Below are 18,383 nucleotides of genomic sequence, written 5' to 3' on the forward strand. Positions count from 1 at the left end.
ATTCTTCTTTTTGCAGCATTTCAGCATTATTACCCTCCACTGGTTGTTTTATGCCTGTGCTATTAAAATAATTTTCAAAAGTATTTTATTATCTTTCCTTACCTTTCATCCCCCCCTTTTTTTTGGCAAAGTCACAAAGTTGTTTAGCCCTTGTGATATATTTCTGCAAAAGACTTTTCACCGCCCACCTAGCATTGATGTGTGTGAGGAAGAACAGTCTGCAAGATATAGCAGCACTGCTGTCAAATATATCCCTCTGTGCATTCTTGGTAAGAAGTAGTTGCAGGGAGCTATGAGGATAGCACAGCCTCTAAAGAATGAAAAATTGTAAGAACTTGCTAAAACATACCTATATAAGAGGAGAGAAAGAGCCATCATCACTAATTGCACCCCAACAGGTTCTTGCGATTCTTGTGTGCAATGTTATGCCATGTATCAGTTGCAGTAGCAATAAATGTGCAGTCTAGGTTAACTGTTACTTTTTTTATGGATATGAACCTTCTTGCTCTGCTTTGAGTACTTGGTGGGGGGAAATACTGTTTCCAAAAAAAGTATTACAGGGCTGTGGCAGGGGGAGATGTTTGAGTTGTGTACAAAGGAGGGAAACAAATGTGCATTTGTTGCACAAATTGTGCAGAAAGGTCTTGATCTTGTTATGTTATAGTGAGACTGTATAGATGAGTAAGAGTCATCAGTGTAGGGATGTAACTACTCCCAGTCAAGACCTTTCTGCACAGTCTGTACTGTACAGGGCTTTAGGCATTCCTGGGAGCCAGTGAAACACCAACAAATCTACTGACACCATAATGGCATCTGATGAAGTTGCTCCTGGTTTTATTCATAGAACTGGTTACTGGCAGTCTTCCCTCTAAGCTGAGTTAGTGTGTGCTAGCTCAGTTTTTTAACCTTTGGTTCACACATTTTTGTATTAGCTCAGGAAACATGGCCACAGAGCAAGCTAATTTATGCAGTAGCTCACAACTTTAATGCCAGTAGCTCATGAAGTAGAATTTGTGCCCACAAAACCCCACAGCTTAGAGGGAGCATTGGTCACTGGTCATACATTTTCCTCTTGGCTTTACTGAAGATTGTATGGATGTTATCAGCAGCAACCATATCCTTGATTTGACTTCTCCTGGCTCTGCTTCCCTGACTGTGCAGTCCACTTAAAAGGCTGATTTCCAAAACTTTGACCTTAGCTGGTCACATCGATTGTAACTAGGATCTAACAGCAGAAGGCTGTCTTCCTTTGCAAGGAGGACCCACCTGCTCATTTTGCTAGTTGATCCAGGCATGAAAGTCTCATCAGGTCATCGTGTTCTGTGGCTTGCAGTGCCCCAACTGTGTCAGTATGATTTCTGTGCCCCAGATGTCTCACTGCTTAGAGACACTCTAGTAATGCATACATATACGATACATCTTTATTGGCATAATAAAACATAGAGTGGCAAATCAATCAATAAAATGTAAATTCATACATAAATACAGAAGTTTTACTTCAAAACTTAACTTAAAATGGCATTTTACAGCAAAGTTTGATTGGATTGGATTTTAAGACTTTCCTCCAGAAATTTTGCAACTGCTCTTGTAGTTTCTGCTACGAGATCATTCAGTAAAAGTCAGCAATTGATATCTGTTGCCTGAAATAAACTATCAAATAGATTCTTATGTGAATTTACATACAGTTGACAATCAAATATTATATGCTGGATTGAATCAAGAGAGTCCATTCCACAAGGGCAAAATCTCTCGCAGTAAGGAACTTGATGGTATCTTCCATGAAGAACATTGGAAGGGAATGCATTCATTCTAGCCAACATAAAAGCCCTGTGCTGATCATATAAATAGTGGGATATTTCCCCCAGTTGGTAATCGAGACCTAACACAGCTGGTGCACAAATATACAGTTGAGGAGGACAAAGTTTATGACAGGGGTGGCCAAACTTTCTTGACATAAGAGCAACATAGAATAAATGTCAGATGTTTGAGAATGGAAGGAAGGAAAGACGATAGATGGGGAGGGAGAGGTAGAAAGAAAGCAACTTTAACTTTAAATGCATTCTCCAAGCTGCCGGCCTGCTTGGTTTGGAGAAGTGACTTAAAGAGACAAATGCCCTTTTCAAGTCAGCCGGCAGGACAGAGGGGGCTTTGAGAGCCACACAATATGTATAAAAGAGCCACAGTTTGGCCACCCCTGATTTATGATGTTCCAAGTCTAAGAGTCATTGCTAAATAAACATAAAGTTATATGATTCATTCTTGGACTCTTATAACACTATCCTCTTGACAGGAGCTTGTCATCAGATTATGTTACTCAACCGTGACTTTTAGAAATCCATTACTGATTTTAGTCTTGTAATTCAATTTTCTTTTCTTTTTTTTAGGAGCAAGGAAGGTTTACATAAAGCCAAAGAGATATTGACACGTCTTGGGGTTGAGCCCTCTCACGAAGATTGCATTGCTGTCCAACACGTGTGCACAATTGTTTCTTTCCGCTCTGCGAACCTGGTGGCTGCTACTTTGGGGGCCATCCTGAACCAGCTCCGGGACAATAAGGGAGTCGGCCGTCTCCGCACCACAGTGGGGGTGGATGGCTCTCTTTACAAGATGCACCCGCAGTGAGTTCCTGTGCACTTTCCATAATTATCCTTTGGCACCTGTTAGGGATCGTCTCTTGCAAAGGTCAGACGTGTGGCACATCGAGCTGGTATTTGGACATGTGCTTGGGACTTGACCCAAGCAAACAGAACACTTGATACAGATAAAGGAGAGTCGGCTGCCTTTAATATCACAGTATAGAATGTTCAAAAGCATCCAAGGAACCAGTTTTGGAGCAGGCTGGTTATCTTGCACGTTCTTAGTAGGAGTAGACTCTTCCAGTAAACAGCACTTGTGAACACTTTTGCTGCACATGCCTGACAAGAGGTGGATTCTCATGGGCCTGTGTCATGAAATCATCTGTTATTTTTTTCTACGCGCGTTGTCTTGTACCATGCATGCACATGCAAGGGAGTAATTTCAGATAGCGTGCAGAGCAATGCCAAGCCCTTGAAGTGCTGTTGGCATTGTGTGTGTGCAGTCAGAAATGACCTCTCACCCATGAATGCATAGTAAATGATAGCTCTTAATGGAATTGTGACAAGTCAGTATGTTTTGTTCTTACAACACCTGTGGTGAGGAACTACATAGACCAATTGCATGCTGTAGTTCCTTTCCAAATTGGCATTGTCCTTCCCCTGGGAGTAGCAGTGCTGGCTTCAGAAGGAAATCTGGGTCACTCAGTTGACCCACATAATTCCTTTGTGCAGATAGCCACTTACGTGTCGCATGCCACGAGAGCACACTATACGTAATCCTTTTGGTACATATGATTGCTGTTATGTGTGAAATGGGAAATGTGCACGTTGTGCAGCTTTGATGTGTGCAAATGCATACTCTTGAAAGTATGAATATGGCCTGTTCCATACAAAATGGTGATCTTGCATGCCAGCCAGAGAGTGCATAGCATGCTGTCTTTGCTTTATATACAAGATCAGAGCACAAAAAGGCCAATGTGATCCACATGCCATAGGGCTAGACTTTAGCAAATTGCCTCCTAGTCTCTTCCAGTCACTTGTGTATAGGGTGAGATAGCCCTGTGTCTTCATATGCTGCTCATGTGTCATGTGGTGCTGGCTGTTGTCTGACAGGCTACTGCTATATAGTTGGCCTGATTCAGTAAACATTTCCCTAGAATTAAGAAGAAGAAGATTATGATGATACTGGATTTATATCCCACCCTATACTCTGAATCTCAGAGTCTCAGAGTGGTCACAATCGCCTTTTCCTTCCCTTCCCCAAAACAGACACCCTGTGAGGTGGGTGGGGCTGAGAAAGGTCTTATAGCAGCTTCCCTTTCAAGGACAACTCCTGCGAGAGCTATGGCTAACCCAAGGCCATTCCAGCAACTGCAAGTGGAGGAGTGGGGAATCAAACCTGTTTCTCTCAGATAAAAATCCGCACACTTAACCACTACACCAAACTGGCTTTCACAGAGAGCTAACTTTTGTGCAATATTTTTCTTTCTGCAGGTACTCTCGGCGCCTGCACAAAACATTGAGGCGCTTAGTGCCAGACTCAGACGTACGGTTTTTGCTGTCCGAGAGTGGCAGTGGAAAGGGGGCTGCTATGGTGACGGCGGTGGCCTACAGGCTGGCTGAGCAGCACCGGCTCATCAATGACACCCTGGCTGAGTTCAAGCTCACCAATGAGCAGCTGCTCCAGGTGAAGAAGAGGATGCGGATGGAGATAGAGGCCGGCCTCCGGAAGAAATCTCATGACCACGCCAAAGTCAAAATGCTGCCCACTTTTGTCCGCAGCACACCAGATGGGACAGGTGAACGCTCTAACGTGGCATTTCTTAGAGGCTGCCAAATATTCTTCTAGTCAAGTCAGATTTTTGCAAAGAAAGGAAACCAAAAATTCAAAGATAGGGCAGCACTCTCTCTGAGCATGTTCCTCCTATCCCCACCCACTGAGCTACCCTTTCAGAAAGCACTCCTCCATGTTGCCCCCCTCTGATAAATTACTCTTAAAACTCTTCTAAGTTCAAAAAGGTGTTCCTGATTTAAGTGTGAGAATTTTTCAAAGGAGAAGATTGGGGGGAGACATGCTGCACACACAAATATATGTTTGTGCTTTCTTCTTGTTTGGAACTTCAGTGTTGCTGACTTCTTGTACTTTCTTCTTGGTCAAGATCATACAGCTGAATAGGTTTTGAATGCATTAGATCTGTTGATGACGTTCAGTTACTGATCTTGAATGCATTTCTGCAGTTGGCATAGCTGCTATGGAATAATAGGAAGAAGATAAGGCTTTACCAGTAGGTAGCAGAAACAAGGTGCAAGGTAGAAGAGCAGTTTTTTTAGATCTTAGCACAAGCCATCAGAACCAAAAAATAACAATAATAGTTAGCATTTAGCATAGTGCTTTCAGTTGTTCAAAGCACTTCACATAATTCAGGCAATACAACAATCCTGCAAAGTTGTTTTATCCCTTTATGGCATATGGTTTGCCTAAAGTCACCTTGTGAGTTGATAGCAGAGGTGAGATATGAACCCTGGACACCCTGAATCGTAGCTCAGTCTTTTAGCTTCTCTGTTATCCCAGTTCATTCATAGAAGAACCAAGTTGCAGGTTGGATTTCTTCCTTGTTTTGCATTGCCTTTCATTGAGGTACCTAAGTGTGGCTTCCAGCTCCCCTGAAGCCAGTAACATCTACAGTGCCATCCTAGGCAGAGTTACACTATTATAAGCTTACTGACTTCAGTGGATGATGAAGCCCATTGACTTCAATGGACGTGGCACTGTTAGCCTGTCAGTGCACACAAACCATTTTATGCTTGCTAAAATCTGCTTGATTCGTTTTTTGTTTGTGTCACTGGTTCTGTCAACACTTCAGTGTTGCTGACTGCATCTTATGTGCCAGAATCCAGAGAACTGCAGCTTGTGCACACTGCAACATCAGTCCTGCAGAATGTACTAGTGGGAGGGACCTATTCATGTTAACATCACTCCTTGAAAAATACAACTGTGGACTCTGATGGGTCTGAGTCTGGTCCATAGCTTGCACAGTAATGAAGTGGCTCTGTCACTCCCTGAAACTTTTTGAGCTGGCATTCCTTTTTGGTCTCATTCTTGCAGATTAGATTATTTGTTCTCTTTTATGTAACGGGCAGAAAAGATGCCTGTTTCATTCAGAGTAACTTCTAAAAACTGCACCGATGTTTTTTTGGCAGAGTGTATACCTTCTATGGAGACAGAGCACCACCTACTGGCAAGTTTTCCATATCAAGCGTGTACAGATCACTAAAATTTAGCCTTTCCAGATTCTCTGTTGTCTTGCATTGTCCTCCCCCCTTCATTCTGACCTTTTCAGTATATCTCTTAAACAAAATACACAGTTTCTATTAAGAGACCCAAATCCTGATGCAAATTTGTATGAAATAAGAGTGGCTGAAGGACTTGAAAGCATGACCTATTTTTAGTTGCTAAATCTTTACCTGTTGAATGCTTTCTTGGCAGAGAATGGAGACTTCCTGGCTCTGGATCTTGGAGGAACAAACTTCAGAGTTTTGCTTGTAAAGATTCGAAGTGGTAAAAGGAGAATGGTGGAGATGCACAATAAAATATATGCCATTCCCATAGAGGTCATGCAGGGGACTGGAGAAGAGGTAGACTTTTAAGTGTTTTGGATTTTTTTTTATGTAATTGCTAATGTTTAAAGACTGCTGAGCATGTATGTTTAAAATGATGGGTATCTACTTCTGATCTATTCTTTCTTTTTTAAAAAGCTGTTTGATCATATTGTTTCCTGCATCTCGGATTTCCTGGATTACATGGGAATAAAAGGTGCACGGTTGCCCCTGGGCTTTACATTTTCTTTCCCTTGCAAGCAGACAAGTTTAGATGCTGTAAGTTGTTGTTCTTGTTACTTTTCTGATATAATTCATTATATGCTTTGAGGGCAGATTTTGAGCTGCAGTTTATTGGCTGAAAAGATGCATACAAGATGAGTTGTAGCCCATCCAAATTAAATGTTTTACTTGTTTAAGCAAAATATCGGTAGGACAGGAAAATCTCCAATATTAATTTTAACTTCTGAGTCAAACTACTAGGCCTCTGTGTGCAGTCAGTCTTTGTGCCTGCTCAGATTGTTGACAGAACCATGATATGAATGAGCCCCCGCCCCGGTAATCACTTTACAGGCTGTCCCTGGTGTGGTGTGGTGGTGTGGAAATCCTGACAAAATAGTGTGTGTGTGCATTTGTGCTCAAAATTATGTTCAAATTAAGGTTTCAACAGGATGTAACCATGTTCTGGATGCCCTGGTGGCAGCTGTCTCCATCTGGGTCTAGTATGAAGTCAGGAATAAAACATTTTCTTTCTTTCAGGGCATCCTTCTAAATTGGACCAAGGGCTTTAAGGCTACTGACTGTGAAGGAGAGGATGTTGTTAATTTGCTACGGGAAGGAATTAAAAGAAGAGAGGTAATGTTTTTGTGTGCTTACTAAAAGTAAAGCTAGCAGGTAATGTTTCATCATTTTGGACTGTTGGACTTGAATAAGTGGTAGAGCTTAATATACACCTCCTTTGCCTTAGTAAAAATAGAATACATTTTTGAAAGTAACATACACATGAAGAAAGTGGTGCAGCAATATAGATCTTCAAAGCTATATTATTCTCTTACTCTTGCAGCTGATTCAAGAAAAACAAGGGCTTTTTCTGAGCAGGAACGCCATTCTGGTGTCAGGGGGTGTGGCCTAATATGCAAATGAGTTCCTGCTGGGCCTTTTCCACACAAAGTCCTGTGCAAAGCAATGGTGATGTCAGGCGGTGTGACCTGATATGCAAATAAGTTCCTGCTGGGTTTTTTCTATTAAAAAAAAAAAGCCCTGAAGAAAAATATCGAGTCTGCAAATATTTAAGTAGATGTAAGATTCTGTTATTGTTTCTAGTATAGAGTATTTTTACAGTAAGAAATTCATCCTAGTATATAAATAATACAATTAATCCAAAGGCCTCATAGTCTAGATTAATATAACAATCGCTGTGATCACCATTAGTTTTTTTTAAAAAGAACAAGATATAAGATTAATTCCAGATAGATCCAAGCGGGCAGCCGTGTTGGTCTGAAGCAGTTGAACAAATCAGGAGTCAAGTTGCCAACCAACTTTTATTTAGAATGTAAGCTTTCGTGTGCTCTTAAACACACTTCATCAGACGAGGAATCTCTCGTCTGATTACTGTTGTTCATCAGACGAGGATCACTGTGCCGGATTCATTGTCTGATGAAGTGTGCTTAAGAGCACACGAAAGCTTACTTTCTAAATAAAAATTGGTTGGTCTTAAAGGTGCCACTTGACTCCTGCTTTGTTCAACTTAATTCCAGATAGTAAGTGGGAATGTATTATACTGCAGAAATCATTCCATTTTTAGCTTCCGTAAGAATGTCTTTATATGATTAATGTGTTGTACACTGCCCTGAGCCTTGCTTGCAGTGAATGGGCAGTATAAAATTTGGATATACTAAATAAATACATTTAAATATTCCAGTCAACTGCAATGTTATGCTGGTTATTACACTATTGTAAAAGAAAAACAGGATAATAGCACAGTTTAGCACAAATTTCTTTTCCCCACTTTGAAGTTGCATGTGCAGTATTCTGTGCACATGCAACTCCAAAATGGGGCTAATATTTTCTTGGTGCCATTTTAGCTTAGGAAAACGGTGTGGAGAGGGAAGCAAGAGCCCCTTTTCTCATTGCACCATGGCCCTGGGATGAATGGCCCTCACATTCTGATGTTCCCAACAGCTGCTGTGTGGCTGCAAGGAGGAACATGGTTCTGTTAAAAGAACTTCTTGTGTAGTCTGGCATTGAGATGAAAGAACCCAGAGGTTCTAACAAAATAGGGATTCTGTGGACGTTTGTGGCAGAACTGATAAAAAGACAAATCTAATTAGAATCAGAACAGGAGAGGGGACAGTTTAAGAAGTTAGATTTCATCTGGTCCCTTCCACTTGTTCATTTTTGAGACAGAGGAAGATGTTTTCAGGAATTTGTACAGTTTGATTATGTGCTTGGCTTTTCCAGGCTTCAAAATCTGACAGGCATCCAGGGACACCTTAATTATTAGGAGAATGTATTCCAGCATTTGTGAGTTAGAACTCACTTTATAAGATACTCTGACTCATGAAAACTTACGGTGGACCACATTTTGATAGTCATGGTGTAGCTAGACTAAACTTTTCCTTTGCTGCTAACATGGATACCCATCTAGAATTTTCCTGACCTATTTGATACACCTGTGCAAAGGAAGAATAATTTTAAATTTTAAAAAAGGCCCTCAGAAATCTTTCCTTTCATTGGCTGCTCTACAGAAGTGGACCCCAAAAGATGTCACACTGAAGTGCTAGTATGGTTACTTTAAATAAAAATAAATGTATTCTGTCCCCATAGAAGATGTTGGAATGAGAAGTAGAAGCATCTTTTAAAAAAAAAAAATATTACCAGTGGTGTTGCATTTCTTGAAACATAATGCTGAGATGGAATTCCAGCGTGTATTATGTTGCTCCTGTTGGGTTCAGGTATTAGTAAATGGCAGACATAGGTTAGGTCACCTGTACTGCAAAAGACCATGAATGTTGCTTTGATACACTGGAAGAAAAAACACTGTGGTATCATATTGTTTCTTGAAAGGAATTTGAATTAGATGTTGTGGCCGTGGTGAATGATACAGTTGGGACGATGATGACTTGTGCCTATGAAGATCCAAATTGTGAAGTTGGACTCATTGTGGGTAGGTTTTTGTTTGTTTTTAAATTTGATTTTATAATATTAATAATATTTAGCAGTTCAGAGTGATTTGGCAGTTCCAGGTTTCTCTGAGGGATACTTTGTGGGATAGCTACCCTGGACATGAAGTTGCAAAGTTTAACAGTGCATTCCTGTGCAGAATTACTCCCATCTAAGCTAGCTGAAATCAGTGGGTTTGGAGTGACTTTGAATATAAGAACATAAGAGAAGCCATGTTGGATCAGGCCAGTGGTCCATTCAGTCCAACACTGTGTCACACAGTGGCAAAAAAACCCAGGTGCCATCAGGAAGTCCATCAGTGGGGCCAGGACACTAGAAGCCCTTCCACTGTGCCCCCCAAGCACCAAGAATACAGAGCATCACTTGCCCCAGACAGAGAGTTCCATTTATACTTTATGGCTAATAGCCACTGATGGACCTCTGTTCCATATGTTTATCCAATCCCCTCTTGAAGCTGTGCAAATTGATGCTTTGCACAGGATTGAGCTGTAAGATTCTGAATTCTGACTAGCTTTCTTACTAATGCCACAGCAGGAGGTTTGAGGCAAGTCTGGTGCCAAACAAGTCTGGTGACATGCCCTTGAGAAACACAAGAAAAAATTGATGCTGGAACAGATTCTGTCCAACAGTTCAATGATGGAGGAGTACATGCTTCAGATGCAAGCGGTTCCCGGGGTCAGTCCTTGCATCTCCACTTACTAGAGCTTGTGAAAGACTCCTGTCTGAGTTCTTATCGGTATTTTTTGAGTATAGTTCAGTTTCCCAAATGTATCTTGGTTTTCTCGGTGTGGCGTGGGGAGGGGGAGAATCCTGAGAAAATCCTGGATATATTTGGGAATTACTGGTAGACCTGAAAACAGCGGAGAGGCAGGAACAGATTTACTAAAGTACACACCTTTATAAAGATGTTTCTCAGGCTTCTACAGCAGTTCCAATAAGGTATTCTCCAGGTATATTTTTGGCTTGAGTAGATCCAAATGCACATCCCTAATAAGGACTTTTACTGTGTTTTGTAGACTAAAGGAGAGGATACAGTTTGACAACCATCTGCTAAAGGTTGTGGACTGTAAATGTAGATACAGATCCCGTTTCAATTCTGACTTTTGCAGTACCACCCAGTGACCATAAATGCTCAGTCTAACCTGCCTCAGAGGGTTTTTCTGAAGGAAGAAAAATAGCTCTGTGATGAAGGGGAAGGGATCATAAAAAAAAGTCTCTCATTGGAAAGTGACTCTGAGGTACTAAGTTTTCAGTTCAGCTGAAAATATTCATGAATTATGGCCACCTTCCTTCAGCATTTTTGAGTGATTGCCTCAAAATGAATCAGCTTGATTTTTCCTCAGCAATGCCAGTATAAATCCAAATCAGGTTGAGACATAAGTAATTGTTATTATCAAGCTGTGTCAACAAAAGCTCTTTTTCCTTTCAACCATCAGATGTGACAGCATGCCATTTCTCTTCTCCATGTGGCTGATCCAGGAAGCACTGCTTTTACTCTCAGTTGCCATCATTTTCCCTCTGAGACCTCATAATGAACAAATATAAAGTTCTGCCCTTGAATAGAAATGTTTTCTTGTTCTAGGAACTGGCAGCAATGCATGCTACATGGAGGAAATGAGAAACATAGAGATGGTGGAGGGAGACCAAGGAAGAATGTGTGTGAACATGGAGTGGGGTGCCTTTGGGGACAATGGATGCCTAGATGACATCAGGACAATCTATGACAAAGCTGTTGATGAATACTCATTAAATAGTGGCAAGCAACGGTAATTACTTCTTAAACATGGGGTAGGGAAGGAAGTAAAAGCTTATGCCTTGTTTTACTATCAGGTGTCCAGTTCAGTGGCTCACTGGATTGAGTCATAAAGTAGTGGATGGAGAGGCTGTGGCTCATTGGAGCAGCATCTCCCTTGCATGCATGAAGTCCCAGGTTCAATCTCTGGCTACCCAATTTAAAGAAGGATTAGGTAGCAGGTGATAATGGAAGAAATCTTGGAGAGCTGCTGCCAGTCAGAGTAGATAATACTGACTGTGATTGTATAATACAGCTTAATGAGCCCAAGACAAAGAATATAGCCTCTGGTAGCAATGCCCCATGGCACAGAGTGGTAAACTGCAGTACTGCAGTCCAAGCTCTGCTCACGACCTGAATTAGCAGAAGCTGGGTTCAGGTTGACTCAGCCTTCCATCCTTCCAAGGTCAGTAAAATGAGTACTCAGCTTGCTGGGGGGGAAAGTGTAGATGACTGATGAAGGCAGTGGCAAACCACCCTGTAAAAAGTCTGCCATGAAAACGTCATGATGCGACATCACCCCAGAGTCGGAAACGACTGGTGCTTGCACAGGGGACTACCTTTACCTTTTAGCAATGACCCTCTGGCAGCAATGAGGATACTTACTCGTGTATCTTCTGTGTATGGAGGCAGCAAGGCCAAGCCGCACAAAAGACCCCTAAACAAGTGAGAGTAACCTAGCTCTTGCACAGAGGTTCATCTGACACTGACTGAGAGAGGTAACAAGCATGTCAGTACCCACTTGTGATATGAGAAGGGAGAGACAAGTCTGATAGGCCTCTTCCCTAGCCATCCTTCTGTGCCATTGTAGGGGAAGTCCACTGCACATTGCACTGGTGGACCTAATTTTAGTTTCACTGTTTGTTTTGCTGATCTTGCTTCTCCTTCCCCAAGGAAAACTTCCCTTGACATTTGAGAAAGGCTTTCCTTGATAGAGAATTAGATGCCAGCCCAAGGCTCCAGACTTTGAGTATTGTGGGCTTCTTCCTTTCTGAATCAGTGCTTCTGTCTGTGGTTGTAGGTATGAGAAGATGATCAGTGGAATGTACTTGGGGGAAATTGTCCGCAACATCTTGATCGACTTCACGAAAAGAGGATTCCTCTTCAGAGGTCAGATTTCAGAAACGCTAAAAACTAGGGGCATTTTTGAAACCAAGTTCCTTTCCCAGATTGAGAGGTAAGTGAGCTAGATATCCCTGAACTAGGACTTCTTGATATCGAGCTATATCACTAATAGCTTCCTCCTCCCTCAGCTTTCTTATTTCACAGCATTATAGTAATGATACATGTTTAGTGTCATTTTGTATGTGTCTTGTGTGGTTTCTAGCCTTTGGGAGTAGTGATTTAAGGGTTTGCTTTTAAAATGAGCTTTTCCTCTAGGCATGGGAGTACAGGATTAATATTTGTCCTTTCATGGTGCTGTAATACCACTGCTCTGCCACTAGGTGTTGTTATAGTGCTGCTTTGTTCTAGCATAAAGGGTGTGAAAAAACCAGGAACATGGTGGCATAAACACTGCGAACAATGAAGTGATTTTGTGACCAAAGAATGCCCTCCAGCGCAGTTGCTCCTCCTATTCAGAGGAATAAACCTTTCCAGTTTTCATCAGTCCAAGATGCACATAATGCTCATGCAAGTAACCATGCAAGAACTACGACAGGTTAAGCGCAGGAAAAAGGACTCCCTCCAAGTACAGGAGGAGGTGTTTTTAATCTTATAGGTTTTCCTACAGCTAATAATGCAAATGGGATAATGCAGACAAACTCAGATGGGTCAGCAGAGGAGGATTTGAATCTTTCTGTGTTTAAGCAGTAGGTATTTGGGCATTATGCTTCTTTCTCTACGGCCTTAAATCTGAATTATAGAAGCTTTTAAATTGGGGATCACTAAACACACTGAGGCAGGATTGGGGGTGCTTGAACACCTGCCAGTTCAGCTCACTTCCCGATAGCCAAAGGTCATCAGGCAACCAGGTAATAGATGAGTTGTTGAGCTATTCACAAACTGTTTGCATGTGCTGCAGCAATAGGGTGTTTGCAGCCAACAGAGATTGGTTGGTGTCTGCTTCTGATCGGCTGCTGGGGAGTTTTGCTCTGTGCCCAGCAAATTTATTTTTGGAGTTGGTGGGAATCAGAAGCTGACTTCCAGTTTATCAGCTAGAGGTCAGGCTCTTCCTTGAAACTTTGCTGCCTCCCAGACCTGCTGGGATGCAGCACATTTATTTGGGATTTCCCTTCTCCCCACCCAAAGCTGTTTGCTTGGGTTGTGGAGAAAAGGAGTAAAACAAGCTTTTCTTCCTTTCTCTATTGTAATACAATAAAGTATCTCACAAAGGAAGCTTTGACTCTTGAAAGCTTACACCCCGAAAGTCTTGTTGGTCTGTAAAGGTGCTGCTGGACAGATCTAACTGTTGTGACACAGAGAACAAAGCATAGCTTCCGTCCCCACCCAGCCTAGAGGGGAAGGAAGAGCAACAAGCTCTTTCTCCTCTCCTTTTTTCAGCTTCATTGTGTAGCTTTCGAGTGGTGGTGGATCAGAGTCCTGCTCCCCTTTTAGCCCCATATCAGCTGTGAGTTGGCTTCTGAACAACAGACAGCCGCAAACTTAATGCTCAGCAGCTGTTTTGAGATGCTTGATGCAATCCGAACATACCCTTGGTCAGCTCACTGTCTGATCATGATTGTCAAACAGGGTAAGTTAAAACTATTAACAGGTTTGCTGAGAAATTTGCAGCCTCCCTAGGCAGGAACTTGGTATCTAAACATGTTTAAAGGTTTTGGGGGGATATGATAGAAATGTTGATTGCATCCAAATTATGGCATGAGAAATAGCAAAGCCTGAAGTGATACAGATATTGTTATAGCCAGATATATTTTAAAAATCTGTTCATAAATCTGTTCTTGAAAATTCCAGTGTGTTTCAAAACTTTGTGAGAAGCACTATGGAATAAGGTTTTAAGTAAGATTTTTACTATATTTGCAGTCAGACTAAGGAAGAACGCAAACTTTATGTATGAATTCTGCTGATGTTTTAATAATGAAAATATATTGGCTTGGTGCCAGTCCCAAATATAAAAGCTTCATTTGGAAACAGGTTCCAAAATTTGCTTTCTTGGCTTTTCTCCACAGTGATAGGTTAGCACTGCTTCAGGTTCGTACAATCCTCCAACAACTTGGTCTGAACAGCACCTGTGATGACAGTATCATTGTCAAGACGGTGTGTGGAGCAGTGTCACGAAGGGCTGCCCAACTGTGTGGAGCTGGAATGGCAGCTGTGGTAGACAAAATAAGAGAGAACCGAGGATTAGAGCATCTGGATATAACTGTGGGGGTAGATGGGACACTATATAAACTTCATCCACAGTAAGTATTGTAATATTTTCCTTTGCTACTTTTCTCTGTTTCTATTGGGAGCCTTGGTCTGTCACCCTTCGTGGTGGTGCAGTTCCATGCATCATGGCTCAGTGTAGCTTGGGAGAAGGCAGAGAGGTATTGTGGGCAGGGCTGTGTGGAGCTGGTTTTATGACAGAGATCGGGCTGCGGCTTAGTGGCAAAACACCTGCTTTGCATGCAGAAGGTCCCAGGATTAATCCCCAACATTTTCAGTTAACAAGGTCCAGCAGCAGGCAGTGTGAGAGAGACTGATTCAAAGTTTGGGAAAACTGCTTCCAGCCAGAGTAGGTGATACTATCCTTTATAGACCCATGGTCTGTCACAGTAAGCAGCTTCATGTGTTCACGTGAACTGTGTATTAACTTTTCTCTTCATCGTGGTGTGCTGGCACCCAATTTGAAGCTGGGCTTGGGTTCCCTGGCTGTTGGATGTCTGGGTCGGCCAATTTCTGTTCACTCCTGTTTCACTTTTCTACCTTGTGTCCCTTAGAAAGAAACTGATAACCATGAACTGATAATAATATTCAGAGACTGGGTGGCAACAGGTCACACTTTCAGTGAGGAATTTAGCATCTTAGGAAAGTTATCCATTTGCTTTGTGTAGTGCTCATGTTGCGGTAGCACCAGGAGCCACAGATCCTGATAGATGGCATTATACTTGGTAACGGGGGGAAGTGTGGATGGGAGTTATAAAGAGGAATTCACTTTGCACCACAACAGCTTCTGACTTTCCTTGGCCACCATTTGCCAGATGCATCCCTAGTGAATGACTGGCTCTGTTCACTTGCATGGGTTGCAAGGAGGGGAGGGTCATGAGTTGACTGTCCTCATTCTGTGTGCCTCTGTGTCAGCACGAACCCTTTCTGCTAATCTGAGAAATGTGCAGTGATGTTGCTGTCTGTGAACCAGGAGACAAACGACTGCTAAAACCTTTCCATGCTGTTTATCGTAGCTTTTCAAAGATCATGCACCAAACCGTAAAGGAGCTGGCACCCAAATGTGACGTGACATTCCTTCTTTCTGAAGACGGCAGTGGCAAAGGGGCTGCCCTCATCACCGCAGTGGGATGTAGGCTTCGTGACGCTGAGCATAACTGAACTCTACAGCACTGGCTAATTCTGCCTTCCTGAGCACTTTCTTGTAAAGCAGCGGTTCTGTAGTCTGAACTGGCGTGGGGGGGGGAATACCCAGAATCCTCTGCTTTATGAAGAGTTGAAAATAAAATAGGATACTGAATAGAGTGTGCTGTTGCTGATAATATCTCCCTTGTCTGCATGTGTCTTTTTTCTGCCCTTTTTGGTACATTCCCCATGTGTAGATCATTTTTAAAAAAGGATCTGTAATGAAAACAGATGTCAAAAGAAAGTTTATAAATTGAGGTCTAAAATTACCGCCAAAAATATACACAAGAGAGAGTGGGCGTCCAGTGTATTCTTTCCAGCTGCTACTACTACATCCATGGTAAATACCTAGGCCCACCTCTCTGCCTGAACATGAAACAGATGCTTATGCAGAAGGGACTTAGATGTTCCCCTCTGAATTTTCACATAACGTAATTTCACTTTTCAAACAACCTGAGAGCTTTCACACCTGTTGGAAAGCACTATATGCTTGTGTTAAGTCTCTGTTGTTGGATTTCTCTTAACAAGCTGAATTGTCTTCTGTTCATATTCAGTCATGGGGTGTGCAGGGTGGGGGAGACTCTTCCTACCCATTTGATATCACTGACATTTCCCATGGCTTTGGTGACTGATGTTGTTGCTTCCAAGTAAGACACGTATTGTTTCAAAAACATCTTTACTAGTAAAATCAAGTAAATGACTGGCCCCAGGGTAATCCAAATCTCTAGCCATGAAAAACTTGTGTGTTTCTATGGCCTGATCTTGGTTTGGGCATATTCCATTGAATTTGGATTTTTTTGTGGGAGGAGGGGTTGTCTGAATTTCTTTATCTTACTAAAAGCCACTTCCAGTGTAACATTGTTAGCTCATGGACAGACTTTGTGCAACAATCCTTTGAGCGTGATGACTGTGACATTTCACTTGATGTATCTGAATATGGGATCCTGGATTTCTGTTGGGTCCAATTCATGGATGTGTTTTCTGGAAAAAAATGGTTTCAATGGCTAATCCTCACATATAAGGCTTCTAAACAGCGATAGTCACATGACAAGGCTTTTTAATGCTTTGTACACAGAACTAGGTAACACTGAGTCTCTGGCCAAATTGGCTGAGGGGTGGGGGGAAAATCTCCTTTCATTATATCGTTGGATTCCATTAGATGCAAACCTACAGTGACTTTAATGGCACTAGATTATACCCACAATATTCTGGAAATGAGCACACATCTAAAGTGGGCATCAACTTCAGAATCAGACTTCATAAACACACAGTCAGTGGAGTATTATAATTTCTACTTAAATTAGCAGTTTTGGGTTCAGTCCAGACCAAGGTGGAGTAGAGGAGACAAAGTGCCTGGAAAAGCAGTCTGACGGTAATACCAAACAGACCAGGTACAAAGGATATCCCAGGAGCATAATCCATCACAACTGTTATGAGGTCAGATTGTACACTTGAAAGTTGAGCTAGCTAATGAAGGTAGCAATGTGGTAATTGGTTTCTCAGGGGAAAAGCAGTTTGGCCAGTGTTAGGTGGTAGAGGTGAGTCCAACCAATAAAAGCAATTGTCTGCTGCAGTCGTAGTTTCTTCTTCTGTTCTCCAAGATATGAATAGATGCTGTTTGCAAGACTCTGACCCCCATTATTGGCAAAAAGTGTGTGGGGGGGTTGTACTGTTCCTTTTTTCTGTTCCTCACGATTTGGATTGCCCTAGCTACTGATAAACATTTCAACATGCATTATGGTGCACTGTGATCGAATGTCGTATGGTAATGTGAGTCACAAGCAGTAATCCCAGCTTTAAGTGTGTGTGCGCGTGTGTGTGTCTCTTTCTGAAGAACTGCATGATTACTTGGTTTTTTGCAATGCTAGAAAGTCTTTTTACATTGCCCACTAGTAGCAGTGATACTAGTGCAAAATGGATATTGTGACACTATTAAACTTTTTTTTGATGTGTGTTTGTTGGTGTCCGGTGATTTTTTCTTGAAGAGGGATGATCGGTACTTTTGAGAAAAAAAAATTCATTGATGCACTGTAAAACCAACAGAAAAGTAGGGAAATTTTCAAATGTAAATTCATACTGCAAAGCAGTGTGGCAGCCTAGCAAAACTTTGTTTATAAAGCTGTGCTATATCTTACCAGGTTTCAGGCAATAGCTGGGATCCACTGGAGCATTTCTGGAGAAAGAAGGATTTTCATCTACAGGGTACCACTTTCTTGTCTCTCTTGCAGCAGCTCAAAGTATCCTCTGACATGCCCCTCCTGGGAGGCAGGAGACCATTGGTTGGGGCAGTTGGGCTTGTTGGGAGAGGGAAGAAAATTGTGCTACAAGGATATAAATCTTTCTCTCCCCTTCCCCGCTCCAATAGTATTGTGGATCCAAACCATTGATATGAATCTGCAAAATGATGGGGTTATCAACTGAGTCAACAAACCACTGCCTTGGTCTAATTGAGCTCCTGTATGAAGTTCTAATCTTCCCTTTAGCACATGTTAATTGGGGAAGGGCCATGGCTCAGGAAGCAGCTGTGGCTCAGTGGCAGAGCATCTGTTTGGCATGTAGACGATCCCAGGTTCAATCCGCAGCATCCCCAATTAAAGGGGTCAGGAAGTAGGTAATGTGAAAAACCTCCACCTGAGACCTTGGAGAGTCGCTGCCAATCTGAATAGACAATACTGACCTTGATGAACCAATGATCTGATTTAGTATAAGGCAGCTGCATGTGT

At 42.1% G+C, this 18,383-nt stretch overlaps 1 protein-coding gene across 3 annotated transcripts in view; it reads left to right on the forward strand.

Moving 5' to 3' along the window:
* Positions 1–17,614, forward strand: part of LOC132573592 (hexokinase-1) — an 80,891-nt gene extending 63,277 nt beyond the window's left edge. For all 3 annotated transcript variants that reach the window (XM_060241160.1, XM_060241159.1, XM_060241161.1), the window contains exons 9-18: positions 2,385–2,618; positions 4,071–4,375; positions 6,064–6,212; positions 6,333–6,452; positions 6,933–7,028; positions 9,240–9,339; positions 10,939–11,122; positions 12,170–12,325; positions 14,277–14,510; positions 15,492–17,614. In XM_060241160.1, the coding sequence (XP_060097143.1) occupies positions 2,385–2,618; positions 4,071–4,375; positions 6,064–6,212; positions 6,333–6,452; positions 6,933–7,028; positions 9,240–9,339; positions 10,939–11,122; positions 12,170–12,325; positions 14,277–14,510; positions 15,492–15,636 (1,723 nt within the window). In that variant the 3' untranslated portion in view covers positions 15,637–17,614. The remainder of the gene's footprint in view (positions 1–2,384; positions 2,619–4,070; positions 4,376–6,063; positions 6,213–6,332; positions 6,453–6,932; positions 7,029–9,239; positions 9,340–10,938; positions 11,123–12,169; positions 12,326–14,276; positions 14,511–15,491) is intronic.
* The last annotated feature ends 769 nt before the right edge of the window (positions 17,615–18,383 follow it).

The sequence above is a fragment of the Heteronotia binoei genome, chromosome 6 (genome assembly GCF_032191835.1).
Source record: "Heteronotia binoei isolate CCM8104 ecotype False Entrance Well chromosome 6, APGP_CSIRO_Hbin_v1, whole genome shotgun sequence".
Classification (NCBI taxonomy): domain Eukaryota; kingdom Metazoa; phylum Chordata; class Lepidosauria; order Squamata; family Gekkonidae; genus Heteronotia; species Heteronotia binoei.